This window comes from Solanum verrucosum, unplaced genomic scaffold (assembly GCF_900185275.1).
Source record: "Solanum verrucosum unplaced genomic scaffold, falcon-dt-bn FXZP01000306.1, whole genome shotgun sequence".
Classification (NCBI taxonomy): domain Eukaryota; kingdom Viridiplantae; phylum Streptophyta; class Magnoliopsida; order Solanales; family Solanaceae; genus Solanum; species Solanum verrucosum.
The window spans coordinates 3,068,723-3,086,215 of NW_026020398.1; the positions used below are offsets into that span (position 1 = coordinate 3,068,723).

The 17,493-nt window shown below is 35.6% G+C and overlaps 3 protein-coding genes across 3 annotated transcripts; 1 reads left to right on the forward strand and 2 right to left on the reverse strand.

Annotated features, from left to right (window-relative positions):
* Window positions 1-239: 239 nt before the first annotated feature.
* On the reverse strand, window positions 240-1,143 carry LOC125839652 (uncharacterized). The gene is made up of 2 exons (XM_049518647.1): window positions 793-1,143; window positions 240-680 (listed from the first exon to the last, which is right to left on the reverse strand). Exons 1-2 carry the CDS (start codon window positions 1,141-1,143, stop codon window positions 240-242), a joined length of 792 nt encoding a protein of 263 aa, XP_049374604.1.
* A 336-nt stretch (window positions 1,144-1,479) lies between these two features.
* LOC125839457 (uncharacterized) lies at window positions 1,480-2,981 on the reverse strand. Its single transcript, XM_049518431.1, has 3 exons — window positions 2,786-2,981; window positions 2,398-2,500; window positions 1,480-2,056 (listed from the first exon to the last, which is right to left on the reverse strand). The coding sequence occupies exons 1-3, from the start codon at window positions 2,979-2,981 to the stop codon at window positions 1,480-1,482; spliced, it is 876 nt and encodes a 291-aa protein (XP_049374388.1).
* A 1,067-nt stretch (window positions 2,982-4,048) lies between these two features.
* On the forward strand, window positions 4,049-14,997 carry LOC125839511 (fumarate hydratase 1, mitochondrial). The gene is made up of 18 exons (XM_049518495.1): window positions 4,049-4,186; window positions 4,310-4,459; window positions 8,573-8,690; window positions 8,852-9,001; window positions 10,693-10,803; window positions 10,904-10,987; window positions 11,947-12,045; window positions 12,142-12,192; window positions 12,267-12,316; window positions 12,518-12,599; window positions 12,727-12,821; window positions 12,967-13,033; window positions 13,137-13,187; window positions 13,353-13,448; window positions 14,097-14,195; window positions 14,292-14,321; window positions 14,475-14,540; window positions 14,619-14,997. The coding sequence occupies exons 2-18, from the start codon at window positions 4,314-4,316 to the stop codon at window positions 14,703-14,705; spliced, it is 1,482 nt and encodes a 493-aa protein (XP_049374452.1). The 5' UTR covers window positions 4,049-4,186; window positions 4,310-4,313; the 3' UTR covers window positions 14,706-14,997.
* The last annotated feature ends 2,496 nt before the right edge of the window (window positions 14,998-17,493 follow it).

Below are 17,493 nucleotides of genomic sequence, written 5' to 3' on the forward strand. Positions count from 1 at the left end.
ATGCAAAATTTAGAAAATAATATTATGTATATGATATATAATTGATTCATATGATACCTTTTTTAAATGTTGTCTCTATTAACTTTGGCACACATCACAGCTATTTGACACTATTAATCGATGTAAAAATTATAAAAAGCACATAGTATACCAATCTAATTTTTATAATAAATTGACAATCAATTAATGTTGCCAAAAACATAACATTATTCATTTATTGAATCATAAAATAGTAACCATTACGAATCTTTTGGGAAGAAAGTACATGTTCTTCTATTGTGACCTTCCTGTCCACATTGTCCACAACAATTCGTGTTTGTGGTAATCTTTTCATCTGGATTTTTCTTCCTCTTTTTTCTTGGCCTTCCAGGCATTTTTTTGTATCTTGGTGGCAAGACTACTTCTTCCAAAACAGATTCTGGAGCTATCCAATCATTTTTGTCTGGCATTGGTTCTATTGGAAGTGCATAAGTGTTTGTTAATGCATCATGTTTATAGTAATCAGAGCAGTAGGGATGTACATCTTTAATATTCTTCTTCTTCAAAACAGCCATTGCGTGCGCACAAGGTATCTCGTCATGTTGAAATCTACCACATGAACAAGTTTTTCTTTCAAGACATACAATGTATCTTATCGCACCTTCATACACTGCAAAGATATATTCAGAAGATGCAACTACCTGCAAATGTTTAAAAATTACAGATACATCAAACGAATTTGTAATTGGTATACTTAACAATATAACGAGAAGAAAAGCTAGAATCATAAAAATTGATAATACAAATATGTACCTTCATTTTCACACATTTCGACGCGTTTATAATCAATATTTCTTCAAATCTTCTCCCTAATGTTTCCTTTGTATAAGATGCTATTTCTCGATTTTTGCAATTCCAAGTACCAAATAGAATTCTAACTTCTTCCAGAAAGTCTATAATAGGTAATTGTCGTGCATCAACAAGGCAACCATTTATACATTCCGCTATGTTCGAAGTCATCATCCTCCCCCTGTTCACAGTTGCATGAGATCTAGCCCACCTTTCATACCCAGCATCTTGAAGATACTTCTTAACTCTTCCATCTATTTTTTCCACTTTAGCCATTAATTTTTCAAAATCATCTTTCCGATAAGCCTTTGCCATCGAATAGAAAATATCACTTAGTATGGTTCTGCTTCTCTTGTAGTATGTACACACATTTTTCCAGAGGTGCCATATGCATGCGAAATGAGGAATATTTGGATAAACAATACTTACACTCTTCAATATGCTTTCATTTCGATCTGATACAACACACATTTGTTCTCTATCACCAAATACATTTTTAAAGTGTTGGAAGAACCATGTCCATGAACAATCATTTTCCGTGTCTACAATTCCATAAGCTAACGGTAAGATACAACCTTCAAATTGAAACACATACCATTACGATTCTTTATATATGATTGTTCCATTATGTTATATTACTATCTTGAAAAATCAAATTAATAAACAACATGTCATACCTGCCTCATCGAGTGTACTTGCCGATACAAATGTCCCTCGATAAGATCCGCTAAGATGTGAAGCATCAACAACAACAACAGGCCTACAGAACTCAAACCCTCTCATCATTGGCCTTAATGATATGAAGAGATACATAAACTCATTTTTTTCCGACTTGTGCATACGTATATATGAATTTGGATACACAATGTTCAGCATATATATGTATTTTGGCATCTGTTTGTATCCGTCTGCAGGTTTACCCCTAATCATCTCCAATGCACGTTCTTTTGCACGCCATGCTTGTTGGTAAGAAATTTCAACTCCATATAGTGCCCTAACATCCTCAATTATATCGTTTGGAGTATGTTTTCTTTTATGATTCACTAACTTTGGAGCTGTCACACCACTAAGAAACCCAACAGTAGCTTGAACGTTACTTAATACCCTATCCCTCAATGGACATGTATGTTCACTATTGAAGTATCTCACTTTGAATATGTCCGTATTTTTCCTAACGGACGCCTTCAATTCCCAACAACAAGCATCTGAATGACATACTAGTACGTAGCTGCAATAAAATAACAGTACACCAAACATTATTACAAAGACTTTTACTTAAATTGTAATGGTTACTCAGTTCAATGACGACTCATATTATATATTTGATATACAAATCAAACTGTCAAGCAGAAACCCTTATGATACCTAACAACTACAATTGCACCATACACACGTTATTTGTGTATCATGATCAACACGATATCACATTCAAAATTCAATTAAACTGTCAAGCAGAAACCCTTATGATACCTAACAACTACAATTGCACCATACACACGTTATTTGTGTATCATGATCAACACGATATCAAAAAAATCATCAATTTTATAAGATTGAAGTATCACATACCTTTTGCTATCAGATCTCTTAACTCTAAAATTGAAGCTATGCTTAATTTTATATTTTTCCATAACAGCCATTAGAGTTGTCTTATCCTTGTACAATTGCTTCACTTCCACATTAGAAATATTTGTATCTGATATATAATTTTCCACCTCCATCTCTGGTATGTAATAAGAATCACAAATTTTCGATTCAACAATGCTTAGAGCCTTTGTGTCCATTTTTCCACCTTCAACACACACAATTGCACCTGTTGTTGCATCAAAATTATGTATATCTTCATCACTTCTATCCGATATATCAATGCATAGTGGATATATACCAAATTCTACCTCATGTTTCTTCACTTCTATGTACAATTTCACCCCCATATCATTCCGAATACACAATGGACATGAATTACCTTCTACAACGTATCTGATCTCTATATTTTTTTTTGATTCATCAATGTTCAATTCTGCTGCAATTGCTGATTTGAGATTAACCAACGAAATATTTTCCCCCACCACTATGCCATCAATTTTGTATTGCTCGTACCTAACATCACTTTCCCATATACCTGAATGCCTTAACAAGATGGAAATATTCATTACAGATCTTCACCCAAAAAAAAATGTTGGAATTTCCAGAGCTTTTCGTAAAACAAGAAATAAAAATTTCAAAATTTGAATTTCAAAATTTTAGTTCAGTAGTGTTTTAAGATTGAACGATTTGCAGATGCATTAAACGTATGAGTTAATTGCGGCAGTTAATTTTTAAATCCCTTAATTAACGCATAAATCTGTTAAAATCCCTTTTTTAACGCACTAACCTGATAATTACAGCTTCTTAATTAAAGTATCTGGCCGCATATTAAAGTATCCGTAACACAATAAAAATAAGGGAAATTCGTAATTTATGAAAGAGTAGGGACAGGAAGTAATTTGTTTATTATACTATGTGCTTTATATAATTTTTACAAGAAAAAAAACATCACAATTCACAAATATGTTAACCAAAATGGCCCTGTAAATGTACATTCTCATAGCCAATGGGTTATGGGCCTTGCATCACTCTTCCAACCCAATATCCAGTCCACATATGGGTCGTCTTTAATTTTTAGTTTTTGATTCTTTTTTCCTTATTGTTTGTTTAATAAGAATCTGAGGACCAAAATGTGTAACTATGACCTAATTTTTCTAGACAAAACTAATTTTGGAGGACAACATTTTTTAGAGAATGTTTTGGGTCGTCATAAGTTATGTATTATTTTATTGGCATGTTAAGTTTTTTAGATAACTCTATTTTTTGTCATAATATGTATCACTAAACTCATGTAATACGATATATTTGTGTCACTGAACATATGTTCTGTGGCATGGTATAACTTGTCCAACTAAACTCATGTCGTAAGACATAGTTCATGTCACTGAACTTATGTCATGTGGCATAACTTATGCCACTGAACTTATGTCTTGCGAATATCTTTTACCATTGCAAAATTTGTTTTGTGTTGCAACATTTTTTTTGCATTGTTGAGGGCATTTTCAGCCTTTTTGGTTGTTATCCTAATTATGAAATACCCAAAAAACGTCATTTTAGGAATTTCTACCAATATATATTATGGAAAGGTGTGCCGTTACTAAATAGCCCATAATACGGCCTTTTTTGACAATTGGGATTCGATTTGTTGGCTTCATTCAACTTCCTAACTTGTAGCCTACAAAAACTAATATCACCTCTGCTGATTGCTCTCTCAGACTCAGCATCAACATTCCCACCAACTCGCATACAGGCGGCGGCGCATTGACTGCTGGTTTGTTTTCTTAGATCAAATCTATCTACATATTTTTCACTTACAAATAGAGTTGTAATATCTGTATTTTTCGTACTAGTTTAGCATTTATTGGAAGTTGATTTGATATCGTTTGAGCTGTAGAGATATGGCGATGTTAAATGCGGCTCGTCGATTATCAGCTGGATCAGCTTTATCAGATTCACTGCGTTATACTTCTTCCTGGAGGTTTTTCTCTACGTCTTTCAGGGAGGAAAGAGATACGTTTGGTCCTATTCTCGTTCCATCGGACAAGTTCGTGCTTCCCTTACTCTCCTATTTTCCCTTTATTTTTCCATTTTCACATGTTTAATATTTTGCCTAAACTATTTTCCATGTTTTTGTTGTGTTAAAGTGGATTTTTTTGGAAAGCAGTCTGATTGATACCGAATGTAGAATTAGGTTGATGTTTTTTTTTGTTAGTAGGTTGATGTTGCTACAAAAATTAATCATATTGTGAAGAATCTTGTAATGAATGGATATGGAGGATTCATATAGCCAGCCAGTTAATTTAGGATTTAGGTATAAATGATTGAATGATTGGTTGTGTTTTAAAGTTCTTCTGGATTTTATGTTGTTGTAAGGATTTGTGCATGTTTCTAAAAGGAAAGTAGGTTGCCGAAGTGATGAGACATAACTACTTCTCTCGTGTGTATAGTCAGTTTGCGCACACCTCAACTATATACTCATCCACCAGCGCAAACACGGTAATTTTGTCCGTGAAGACTTGGACAAATGGGATAGAATTCACCTAAATTTTTTTCGTTCTATTGGGATTTAAACTCTGGCTTACCATTATCCATTCCATCTTCACTAACAACTAGGCAACAAGCCATAACTATTTCATTTAACTAGAAGATTTATGTTGTTAATGGATTTGAATGCACCTTGCAGTTCTTTTTGCCTTATGGATGTGTTTCTCTTCTGTTTTGTGCTTTATCAGTCTTAAACAATCAGCTGTCCTTGTCATAGATACGATCAGAAGTGTTCCGTAAAACTCTAGTCAAGTGAGTACCGAAATGCCTCAGTGCAGAACAATCATAGATTTCTGGACTGACAATTCAGCAGCAATCAATTAAGTATAATTTTCGCATCTTGCAATTCCATCAATGTAATTTGCTGTTTCTGGAATTTTGTGCTGCCTCACTAATCAAGAACGTTACTAGAAAGGGATACATTTAATTTATATTTCCTCATTTTGGCATAAACAATGTTTTTGAGAAAAGGTAACTTGTATTATAAACACAGGAATACTCAGGACGTATTCCAGTAATACTTACAATCAGAAATACAAAAGTGTTGTTGTTTTCCTCTGAACTCATTAAGGACTCTAAGATACTAGGGATATCCTCATCTTCATGAGGACATTCATGTTTACACCAAAAATAGAAAAGAGCTAAACATTCCAGCTTCATCTTCTCCATAGAGCAGCTCTTGTTCTCAAAACATCTCTGATTCCTTTCCAGCCAAATTGTCCACCAAATGCAGGCTGGGACAATCTTCCATCTCTCCCTGTGCCCCGACTGATTTCCATCCCGATTCCAACATGCCAAAGCTTCCTTTATGTTTCCTGGCATAGACCAACTGATGCCCCTTTTATTGATGAAAATTTGTCAAAGTTTCATTGTCTCCTTACAGTGTAAAAAGAGATGATTTATTGTCTCTGTCTCACATTCACAAAAAAACATTTGGAGCACAAATCGAGGCCCTTCTTCATACGGTTATCCTGCGTGAGAACAACCTGTTTTGCTAAGAGCCAAGTAAAACAGGCTACCTTGAAGGGCACCTTAACTTTCCAGATCATTTTCCATGGCCAGTAGCTTGATTGAGTGTGTGTCTTCTGTGAGTTTCTGTAAGTTGTTCCAACTGAGAATCTCCCCTGTGTATCTGAAGCCCATAACCGTTTGTCTTCACTGTTACTGAGTTCCTTGTATCGTTCCAGGATATTTAGAAATTCAACCATTCTATTCACCTCCCAATCATTTAAAGGTCTTCTGAACCTTAAATTCCAACCCTGAGCATCTCTCATTTCTTTGACAGTGGCCACTTTCTGTAGACTCAAGCTGAATAGGTCAGGGAAACTAGCTTTAAGTGAAGCTTGTCCCACCCAAACTTCCTCCCAAAATAGAGTTTTTCCACCATCTCCTATCTTAATTGTGCACTTGTTTATAAGTTTTGGCCATAGATTCCTGATTGTCCTCCACACTCCGGTGCCATATGGTTGTGTTGCTATGTTGCTGATCCACCTTGTCTCCATTCCATAGCTAGCCTTAATAGTATCTTTCCATAGCGACTGTTCTTGTGATGCAAATCTCCGCAGCCATTTCATTAGCAGGCTGTGGTTTTGTATTTTCAGATTCCTTGTTCCTAGTCCCCCTTCTTTCTTGCTGACTAAAACTTCATTCCACTTGACCAAGTGAAACTTGTGCTTATTCGGATCGCAGTTTCCTTGCCAAAGAAAGTTTCTTCAAATGGCACCTAATCTGTCTCTTACACTTGCTGGCATAGGGTACACCGACATCATGTAGGTAGGCAAAGCATCAAGAACACTGTTGATGAGAATAGCTCTGCCACCCAGGGATAAATACTGACTTTTCCAATTGGCAAGCTTCTTCTCACATTTCTCCAGTACATTGTTCCATATGCCTTCTGATTTGCTCTTATCTCCTAGAGGCATTCCCAAATATATTGTGGGCAGCTCCCCTATCTTTCCTCCCAGAATATTTGCCAGACTGTCAATTCTAGGTACCTCATTGACTGGATAGATGTAACTTTTGCCCCAATTAATGTGTAGACCTGAAGTTGCTTCAAACAATAGCAATATTATTCTTAAAAACTTCAGTTGACCGATGTCTGCATCACAAAATATTAGCATGTCATCTGCATATTGGAGATGTGAGATGGCTAGACTCTGTCTATCCTCCATATTTGCATTGAATTTGTTTGTTTGGGCTGTTCTTAGCATATCATTGAGACCCTCCATTGCCAAGATAAAGAGAAAAGGAGATAATGGATCCCCTTGTCTCAAGCCTCTCTCAGATGAGAAGAAACCTGTGGGAGAGCCATTAATCAAAACTGAAAATTTCACTGTAGTGGTGCAAAATTTGATCCAGTTTATCCATCTTTCCCCAAAACCCATGTTTTCCAAAGTCTTCCATAGGAAACCCCAATTTAAGTGGTCATAGGCTTTCTCTATATCCAGCTTACAAAGAATGCCTGGGACCTTGCTAATTTGCCTCACATCTACACATTCGTTGGCAATCACTATAGCATCCATGATCTGCCTGCCCTTAATAAATGCCATCTGATGTGTATCTACCAGTTTTGAAATAACTTTTTTCAGCCTCTCAGTCAACACTTTTGAGATGATCTTATATATGCTACCTATTAAGCTAATAGGTCTAAAGTCTTTTAGTTCTTTGGCCCCCAATTTTTTTGGGATCAAGGCTATGAAGGTGGCATTGAAGCTTCTTTCAAAAATGTTCTTATTATGAAAGTTCTGAACTGCTGCCACTACTTCTTTGCTTACTATTTCCCAGCAATTGGTGAAGAATGCCATGGTGAATCCATCCGGCCCAGGTGCCTTGTCCCTCGCAACATAGCTATGGCAACTTGAATCGTCTGGTTCCACTTAGTAGCCCAAATTGCGCAACCGAGAAGGTGAGAATATATTCGGACATGCACACTAGCCCCTAAAGAAGGCCTGGAAGACTATGAATCCCACCTTCTGTGCGAGCTGAAGGACGTAGGTGCACAAGAGTTACCTTGTGCTACAACCATCTCCTTTTTATAGGTTCTACAGACCGATGCCTGCTGCTTCATCTTGGAGAAAGGAATCACAGATGTCTTTAGGAATTGGTAGAAGCGTAACTAGAAATAACTTTCTTTCTGGCTTGTGCAATTATTCTTCTTGTTTTGGGGTGACAGCGGCATCCATTATCTTTATGATTTCTCTGATAGACAAATCGTGGAGTACAATAGCCTATTAAATTTGTTGAGTTCACTCCTTATTTTGGAAATATAATTCTGAAGGCAACAATCTCCTTTCTATTAAGTAGACTTGTTTAGCAATGGATGTCATTAAATTTTGCGATCTTACTTGAGTGTTTTTTGGGTGGTGGTAGTGTGTGTGTGTGGGGGGGGGGGGTGAGGTACCTAGGGTGCATCAATGGTCTCTTTATGTTCAAAGTAGTTGGTTCTCTTCTCTGCTTTTTCTGTGCATTAAACGTTGATGAGCTAGAGACCTAGTTGTAGGTGTGAAATTTCAGGTGGGTCTTGAAATTCTTTTATAAGTTTACCATATCGTGTGTTTCCTTCTAATTGTACTTTCTCTTTTCTTCTTGTCGGTCTTTTTTGTATCTCCTTCAGGTTATGGGGGGCTCAAACTCAAAGATCATTGCAGAATTTTGAAATTGGGGGTGATCGTGAAAGAATGCCTGAGCCAATCATACGTGCATTCGGTATTATTAAAAAGTGTGCAGCCAAGGTTGGTATCTGTAATGTTGTTCCCTTCTTAAGCTGTTGACAACTTCTTCTTTATCTTTTACATTTTTTCAAAATTTTGGTATATTAGCTGTAAGAGTGTTGTAATGCTTGACAGCAGTTGTTTTGGAGTCTTATTTTAATTGTGCAGTTATTATATTGCAGGTGAACATGGACTATGGCCTTGACCAATCTATTGGAAAAGCAATAATGCAAGCAGCTGAAGAGGTTGCAAAAGGAAAATTAAATGACCATTTTCCTTTGGTGGTTTGGCAGACTGGCAGTGGCACTCAAAGTAACATGAATGCTAACGAGGTAATCAGAAGTTCATGAATGTGCAGGTCCTTTTCTTGTTCTAGGCTTGATTCTTATTATCTGCTTCAAGCAGGTCGAGGAATAACCTTAATGCTTAAAGGCCATTCAAAAGAATGATGCTTTTGTTTGACAAAATAACTCAGATGCTCTTATTTAATTTATCCATTTTTTTGTGATTGAGCATGTCTCCTCCTCCTATAGAACTTCTCATCTTGCTGTTTTTTTAACGGTAGTGCCCGCCTAGCTTGCACCTTGACCATTCAGTAGTGCACACCTAGTTTACACCTCGACCATTTTACCAGCTACCTGCACAGGTACAGGTAACTCAAACCCCATGATTTAGGCAAATGGAAAAAAATCACCTAGTGTATTTTGCCTTTACTTGAATTTGAACATGAGATCTCATGGTTCTCTAGCTACTTCCCCAATGCAATTAGTTGTCCTATCCCATATACTGCTAGCATCCCCACTACTCACCCAAGCCCCCATCGCCATCAACTTTTCCCCCATCTCCTGACCTCTAGTAGTAGTCAAGCCACCCACTTGATCCTCGATAGATCATACAACACCCTCTTCATCCTCTTCATTGCCAAGAGCTTGTTAGGTTGTAAGATACTCACTTGGGATAACCTTGCAGTCCTTACAAAGACTTCTACCACACTTCCTAAGGTGTAAGTAATCTATTTAAACCTTAACCCCCATACTACGGAAGCTCACCATGTAATCCTCTCTCGGGAAACTCAAATTAGCTCTCGCAAAGTCCAAAGTGAAACTCCTCCTTTGTTTCTATCCCCAAAAACCAAAATCGTCATGGACATTGTCATAACCCATTGAAGTTGTTCGAATGGGGCCATTGAAATCTCCTCCTATGAAAAGTTTCTTGGTGTGCAGGATACCCTTCACAACCTCGTCCAAATTCTCCCAAAACCGCTTTTACCTTCCTTGTCCAAGCCCATTTGTGGTGCGTAAGGTAAGTCCTCCAATGACTAGCTTAATCACCATCATCGTGCCATTCATCTTCCTAACCCCTACTACTAGATCCCTAAGTTCCCTACCTATTAAAATGCCTACTCCATTCCTATTCCTCAAGCCTCCTGAGTACCACAATTTAAATTCATCAACATCTCTAGCCTTAGTACCCACTCATTTGGTCTCCTGGACACAAGCTATATTGGTTCTCCTCTTGAGAATATTCACCAACTCTATAGACCTCCCCGTCAAAGTTCCTATGTTCCAAGACCTAACATTGAGCCTAGTGGCTCCCTTGACACCCCTTTGACCCCAGCATGAATGTGTATTCCACCTCTTGAAATATTCAGTGCATTTACTGGTTAGCTTCAGGTGGTTTAGGGAAGATTGAAAACTTTACTTCCATTTTGGGGTTTTCCTGTGATTGCACCAGAAATTACTGGCTTTTTCTAAAGTTGGCTATCTCCAGGATAATTCAACTACCGTGCTTCAGAATTGGATTTCATTTGCAGTATGTGTTTAGTGTTTCTCAGGTAGCTAAAATATTTCAGACTATAAATAGCTTGCCAATTTTGTCTTCTGAACATTTTGAGGAAGACTGGAACAATTTCATACTATTTCTTCTTGTCATCATCCTTAACTTACTGGATTGTTAAAAAATGATTTTTGATGGACTCGTGTATTTTTTCCCCCTTGTTATGATTTATATCTTATATCTTCAGGTTATTGCAAATCGAGCAGCTGAAATACTTGGCCATAACCGCGGAGACAAACATGTGCATCCAAATGACCATGTAAATAAATCGCAATCTTCAAATGATACATTTCCTACGGTAAGCCATCTTTAGTGTTACTTTTGTTGCAAGACATGTTGCTATTCTTTCTACATAATTATGCTGACTTCTTAGTGATGTTTTTTTTCTTCTTGTGTAGGTGATGCACATTGCTGCAGCAATGGAGCTAAATAAAAGATTAGTACCAAACTTGAAACAGTTGCATACTTCACTAAATTCAAAGGTTGAGTGTTAAGTTATGTTTTCACTCGTATAGTTTTAAATATAGTATACTATACTTAGAAGAAAAGGAAACAGTTGGTTCCATAAACTTCCCAAGCAGATTATGCAGCATTATGTGTTTTTTATATTCTGCAATTTTGCTTGCGTGTTTACATAAATGCTAGATCCAGATTCTTTGTAATGGTTGTATTTATGGTGAGTGGTTTGCAGCCAATGCAACTATCTTAAGTTGTTTTAACCACGTTCGCTGTTACTTGTAATGATACAAAATTACAAATTTAGGACATGGTTAATCAGATTTTACTTTACTGGCGATGTTATTGTATTGGTGCACAATGTTGCAACTCTAGCCTATTCGGTCATTAATGCTCAACACAGAGCAACTTGCCCTTTTAAATTGCAGGTGCAAATTGGTGTAGTTGGTTGAGCATTATGATGGCGAAGAATAAGAAAAGTCAAAGACGCTAAAAAACAGTGAATTAGATCATAGCATTATGGTGTATACTGTATCCATCTTCAGTTGTCCTCTGGATTTTTTATGTTTTTATTACATTATGGTACAATACCATATAACCAATACAAAAGTGCAGCTCAAACTTTTGGAATACTTTTACAGGACAACATGTTGCTATTCTTTCTACAAAATTATGTTGCCTTCTCCCAAGTCAATGTTGTTTGCCACAATCCTCAACAAATTTCTATCCCTTTAGATCTGATTGTGTCATTGCAGCCTATTTTTCTCAATTGGAAAACTAATTTGATCTTCAAGGCCAATGCTAATATTGTCCGAGCTGTAGTCATACATTGTTTGGAGTCATTTACTATTTCAATTCAAAATCTGCTGCTTGCCTTAGCATCTAGTACAATATGCTCACACAAAATCTTCTCAGTTTTCATACTTCCGTAATATCACCAGTAATTGGTAACTAAGCTGTTTCACTGTCCAATTGCTTTTACTAGTCAGTCGAATTCAAGGACATTATCAAGATTGGGCGAACCCACACACAAGATGCAACACCTTTGACTCTTGGACAAGAGTTTAGTGGCTATGCAACTCAAGTAAGCTCTGTTGACATTCAGCATTTTCAAATGCTAAAGTTGTAACTATAAGTAGAGCAAAAGTGTTTGTTCTTAAAGGGTTATTTGTCGTTGTAGGTGAAATATGGAATCGATAGAGTCTTATGCACCCTTCCACGCATGTATCAGGTTATTTCATAACCCTTTAATTTCCTTGTTCCTCTTTTTTCCCTGTTTTAACTGATAACAGCTTCATTGAGCAGCTCGCACAAGGGGGCACAGCAGTAGGGACAGGATTGAATACAAAGAAAGGGTAAGTGTTCCATTAAGGTCAGGTTGTGGTCAATTTGAGCAACCTGATCCTTCATTATTGGTGTGTGAAGGCAGAGGGGACATGTAGCTGCCCATTCCCTTGAATTTATGTTTGTAAAATCTCTTGCTGTTCCTTTCATATGTTCTATTCAACCATGCCATATGTTTTGAATCGTGGTTATATTATGTTGATTCTCCATAGGTTTGACATAAAAATTGCTGCAGCAGTTGCAGAGGAAACAAATTTGCCATTTGTTACAGCTGAAAACAAGTTTGAAGCATTGGTAATATCTTGATTCTTGAGTGTATTGCTTGTGAATTGAAGATTATGGTTGCTTGCTCATTGCTTTTGATAGAATACGAGGAGAATTACAACAGGTATTTAGTGTTTAAGGATTCTGGCATATGCAGGCTGCTCATGATGCATTTGCTGAAACTAGTGGAGCCTTAAATACCCTGGCTGCTTCCCTTATGAAGATTGGGAATGATATACGCTTCTTGGGAAGGTATGCTTTTCATATGTATTAATTATTTCCTCCGTAGGTTGCTATCTTTTGAGGATTTCAGAGCTTAGAAGGATGTCTGTTCCACCAGTTATATGATTTTATCATATTCTTTTCATTTGTTGAATTCACATCCTTTCTTATTCAGTGGTCCCCGCTGTGGTCTTGGCGAGCTCAGTCTTCCTGAAAATGAACCCGGAAGCAGTATAATGCCTGTAACTTCATTTCCCTTAAACCTGTTTGAAAGAATATGTATGCATACTCTGGTCATGTTTAGCCCTTTCTTCCCAATCTTACCATAAATGACCTCCATTGCAGGGCAAGGTAAATCCTACTCAGTGTGAGGCTCTCACCATGGTCTGTGCTCAGGTAACATTTCTGTCCGACGGATGATGTAATCAAATTGTCTTGAAGCTTTAGTTTGACTTTGAGTTATAGCACGTTGAGTTCCAAGAGAGGGCATTTATATGGTTGGGTAATTTAGCGGAGTTCTTTGTTTTCAAGTTTAATGTTTGAACCTTTCATGAACGGCAGGTTATGGGGAATCATGTGGCTGTTACTGTTGGTGCATCAAATGGCCATTTTGAGCTGAATGTCTTCAAGCCGATGATTGCTAATGCTCTCCTACATGTACTCTCTCTTTTATTTTAGTTTTTAGTTTACGCTAAATCAGATTATGGTGTGCATTTTCAAGTTAAGCTGCAGTAAGAGAGAAGCATGTAGGGTGGAATGAAGTCCAAATTTTTTTCACCTCTTCTTCTGACTAATTTGTGGTTTCTTAACCTTTCCATTCTTCCTATAGATTAAAAGGCATGTGTGTTCGTCATTGACTCATTGTTTTAGTACCATTGATGGTTTAAATGGACCATAAGTGCGGTGGTGGAGCCAGGAATTTGCAGAAGGGGATTCAAAAAAATATATACTGGACTGTCACACTTGGATATGAACCTATGACCTAAAAAACTTTTTGGGCCCCCTTTGTTACTATACTATGATTTTTCCTTTCGTCAACATAACTCAACAAGTTAATATACCCAAAAAGAAATTGTAAATCTTCCCTATTTAAACATTATAATTTTTTAACGAAGGGGATTCAATTGAACCCCCTTTCTTAAACTTAGCTCTGCTTTGCATATGTGTGATGATGGAGTCTGAAGAACTCCTCATTTTGGGGGGGTTTTAGGTTGGGTCGACAAATGTAATCTGTTGATTGTTGTTACCTGCTGCTGCTTTTAATTTCCCAAGACTGACATGCCTCTCCTTTTTTGTCATGTCCAGTCAGTAAGATTGCTAGGCGATGCATCTGCTTCCTTTGAAAAGAATTGTGTGAGGGATATCCAAGCTAACAGAGACAGAATTGCTAAATTGTTGCACGAGGTCAGTGTGCATCTAAAAATACAAACTTTGGTGTCCTCTTCTACAATACATTTTAAGATTTATCTTATTGATCACATTTCTTGCTTAACTTTGCAGTCGCTCATGCTCGTTACATGTTTGAACCCAGTAAGTATTCTATCAACATATCTAGAGTTCATGCTACCTCTATCTATTTTTACTAGTACTGCTTTTTCCTCATAGTTAGGGGTTGATCTGACAAGAATGTATTGAAACTCAAGAAATTTGACTGATTGTGGATATTCTTGCTGCCTATTTCAGAAAATTGGTTATGATAATGCTGCTGCAGTTGCCAAGAAAGCCCACAAGGAGGGAACCAGTTTGAAGGTAACGGTATCCGCCAATTATGTTTATGGGATCACTTCTCATTCGATGCTAAACAATGTCGTATACTCAAATCTGCAGGAAGCTGCTCTCAATCTAGGAGTCCTCACCAGTGAAGAGTTTGATCAACTTGTAGTCCCTGAGAAAATGATTGGTCCAACTGACTGATCTGATTCATTAGCTCTTCGAAATGAGAAAGAGGACCATGGCTAGCTTCTTCTGTCCATCAGATTCGACGAGGGAAATAAACATTTGACACAATTCTTGAGGTTTTCTCATTCCTGGCAATTTATCAGTGTTTTTTTACTGTGAGAATGCCTCCATTTTTTTTTGTAATGAGTCCCTGGAGCGATAGCCAAGTAAATAATGAACTGAATTAAGTATTTTTTTTATGAGTTTGGACCGTGAATAATGAAGGAGAAAATCATCTTTTATGAAATGGAAACCTTAGCGTTAGTAATGCAGGTTGAAAGTTGAAAGTCACTTGACTATAAAGAAAGGATAACCAAACTGAGCAGCGTTGTCATTTCGTTAGTGAAAATCATTTGTCCTCTTTATCCCTGCCAAACAGGGTTGAAGTTAAGGGCTCAAGGGTTCCATCAAAAACCTTTTCATCCTAAAATTACTATATTGTAATAATAAAATTAAAATTTATATTTTGAATTATTTTAATGAAAAGTTGAACTATGCTACTTTGATCAAAGTCGTTTGTCTTTCATATTCTCTAGAAATGTTGTCATAGTAGGGCCTCTCACCGGGTGGGTTGAGACATTAACAACAACTTTGTGGTGGAAAATGTATAGTCTGAAGGTAGCAGGTTCCTTGCACTTGAGAAATCACTATCAGTTCATGTGATGGTGACAGGTGAATGAACCTCACTTGTCCCTTTTGTCATTGATTTCTTTCCTAGGACAGGGACCCCATTACATTTTACAACTGTGTTTGCCATGGAGAAAAATATTTTTTCTAATTTTAAAAATTTAGTTAAAAATTTTGAAATAATATTTTCTCTGAGAAATTAAGTTCTTTAAATATGAGAAAATAATTTTTATAGTGAAAAATAGAAAAAACAAATTTTATAAATGACTTTTCATATTAATAGTGTTTTTCTCACTCTATTCATGTTTGTATTGAAGCTTTGGTTAAATTCGTTTCGTGTAATATAGAGCCTTTTTAGAGATGACGCTCCCAACAAAAAAAAATTGTATTCCAAGCTCAAATTCGAGTCATCTAATCAAATGATAAAGCAACCCATTTTGATAGTCTTGACAGTTAGTTCATGCATCTCTTGCATTACAATTTATATCTAGTTGATCAACCTTTACACTCCAGTATTTTAATTTATTTCTTGTGATCATTTTGTTTGGCATACTTTTCTATTATGTTGTAATTATGTTTTTTATTTAATTATTTTTTATCTTATAATTATGTTTTGATATGTGATGGAATTCCTTTTTTAACCCCCAACTCCCCCACCCCCACCCCACGACCAAAAAAAAAGACTGAATAATATTTTTGATCCCTTCGGTATAGGAAAATTTTAATTTTAGTCTTCTAATATATGATTAAATATATTTAATCTTTAATTATTTCAAACGTGCCCTTTTAATTCCTTTGCTTAAGATATTCACAATTTTTCTAGAGTTATTAATTGTTCGAACTTGCTAAATTTTGTTTGTTACTTCGTATTTAAGGGCAATATACTTCTAACAATAATAACATTAAGTGTATTTACTCTTATTTTTAGGAAGTATAGAAGTTATTTCTATAGATCCCCAACTCAAGAAAAACGTTATTCAAAATAAGTTTAAAAAATACAAGATTAAAAAATTATGACGAAAAATATATATTGAATAATAAGATAATAATAATAAAAAAGAAATATAGTAATATATTTCTAAAAATACATCAAATACAACATATTTCCTATATAACGGATCACAACACGCCTTTTAAGTAATTGGGTTTGTTGTATCGTAAAAATGAAAATCCAAATGTTTAATAAGATGCAGATGAATTATGATATATATAATCTTTTTTAAAAAAAAAATAATAAATAAATCTATTTTTATCTTTTTTTTATACTTACTATAATCATTTCTCACACTTCTTCACGATAGTATTCATACATCTTGTTTCTCAATACCCTTATTTGAATGAATTAAAACTATTAAATCATATATCAGTAAAATTAGAATCGAAAATCAATCAAAAGTTAAGCGATTAAAATTGACTAAGAAAATTAATAATAAAAAATAACGTCTAATCTGTCTTATTCTATAAACAAAAAAAAGAGAGTCTTAGGAAGGAAATGGACCCCCTTCAACCCCTAAAAAAAGAATTCCAATGAATTCCAAATCCAGGCAAGGGGAGTTGTATGTAATATTAGGCTTCTAACCAACTGCCAGCCTTATATTTACGTTATCAAAGGATATGATGTAGTAGATGAAGTATTTTTCTTAATCAAAATTTTCGAATTTTAATTCTGAATACATAAAGTTTTTGATAGAAAACATTTTCATATGAATAGGTTCCAACAAGATATAAATCTAAATTAATCAGATTTCAATATAAATATTAACTCGTGAATACCACTTCTATTTTCAGTAAGATGTTCTGACACAGCTTTGATTAGATCAATCCTTTTTTATAATTGTATTTTCATTTCTCAATTTTTACCTAAAAAAATAATTGAAATAGAAAGATTTCTAACGCGTGGCTAAATTTTTTTTAAAAAAAGCATCGCAAAATTACAGTAGGCATGATCCTTTTAACTTGGATTATATTCCTTAATAGCTATATTTTTTCACGAGTATTTTCATTAAGAAGTTTAAAAAATAAAAAATTTAGTGCTTTAAATTTAAATTTTGAATTTCATCACCATTAACTTTATATTTAAAAATTTTTAGAATACCTTTTATGTATCCATATAATTTTTTGTTGAGGTTAACCCCTC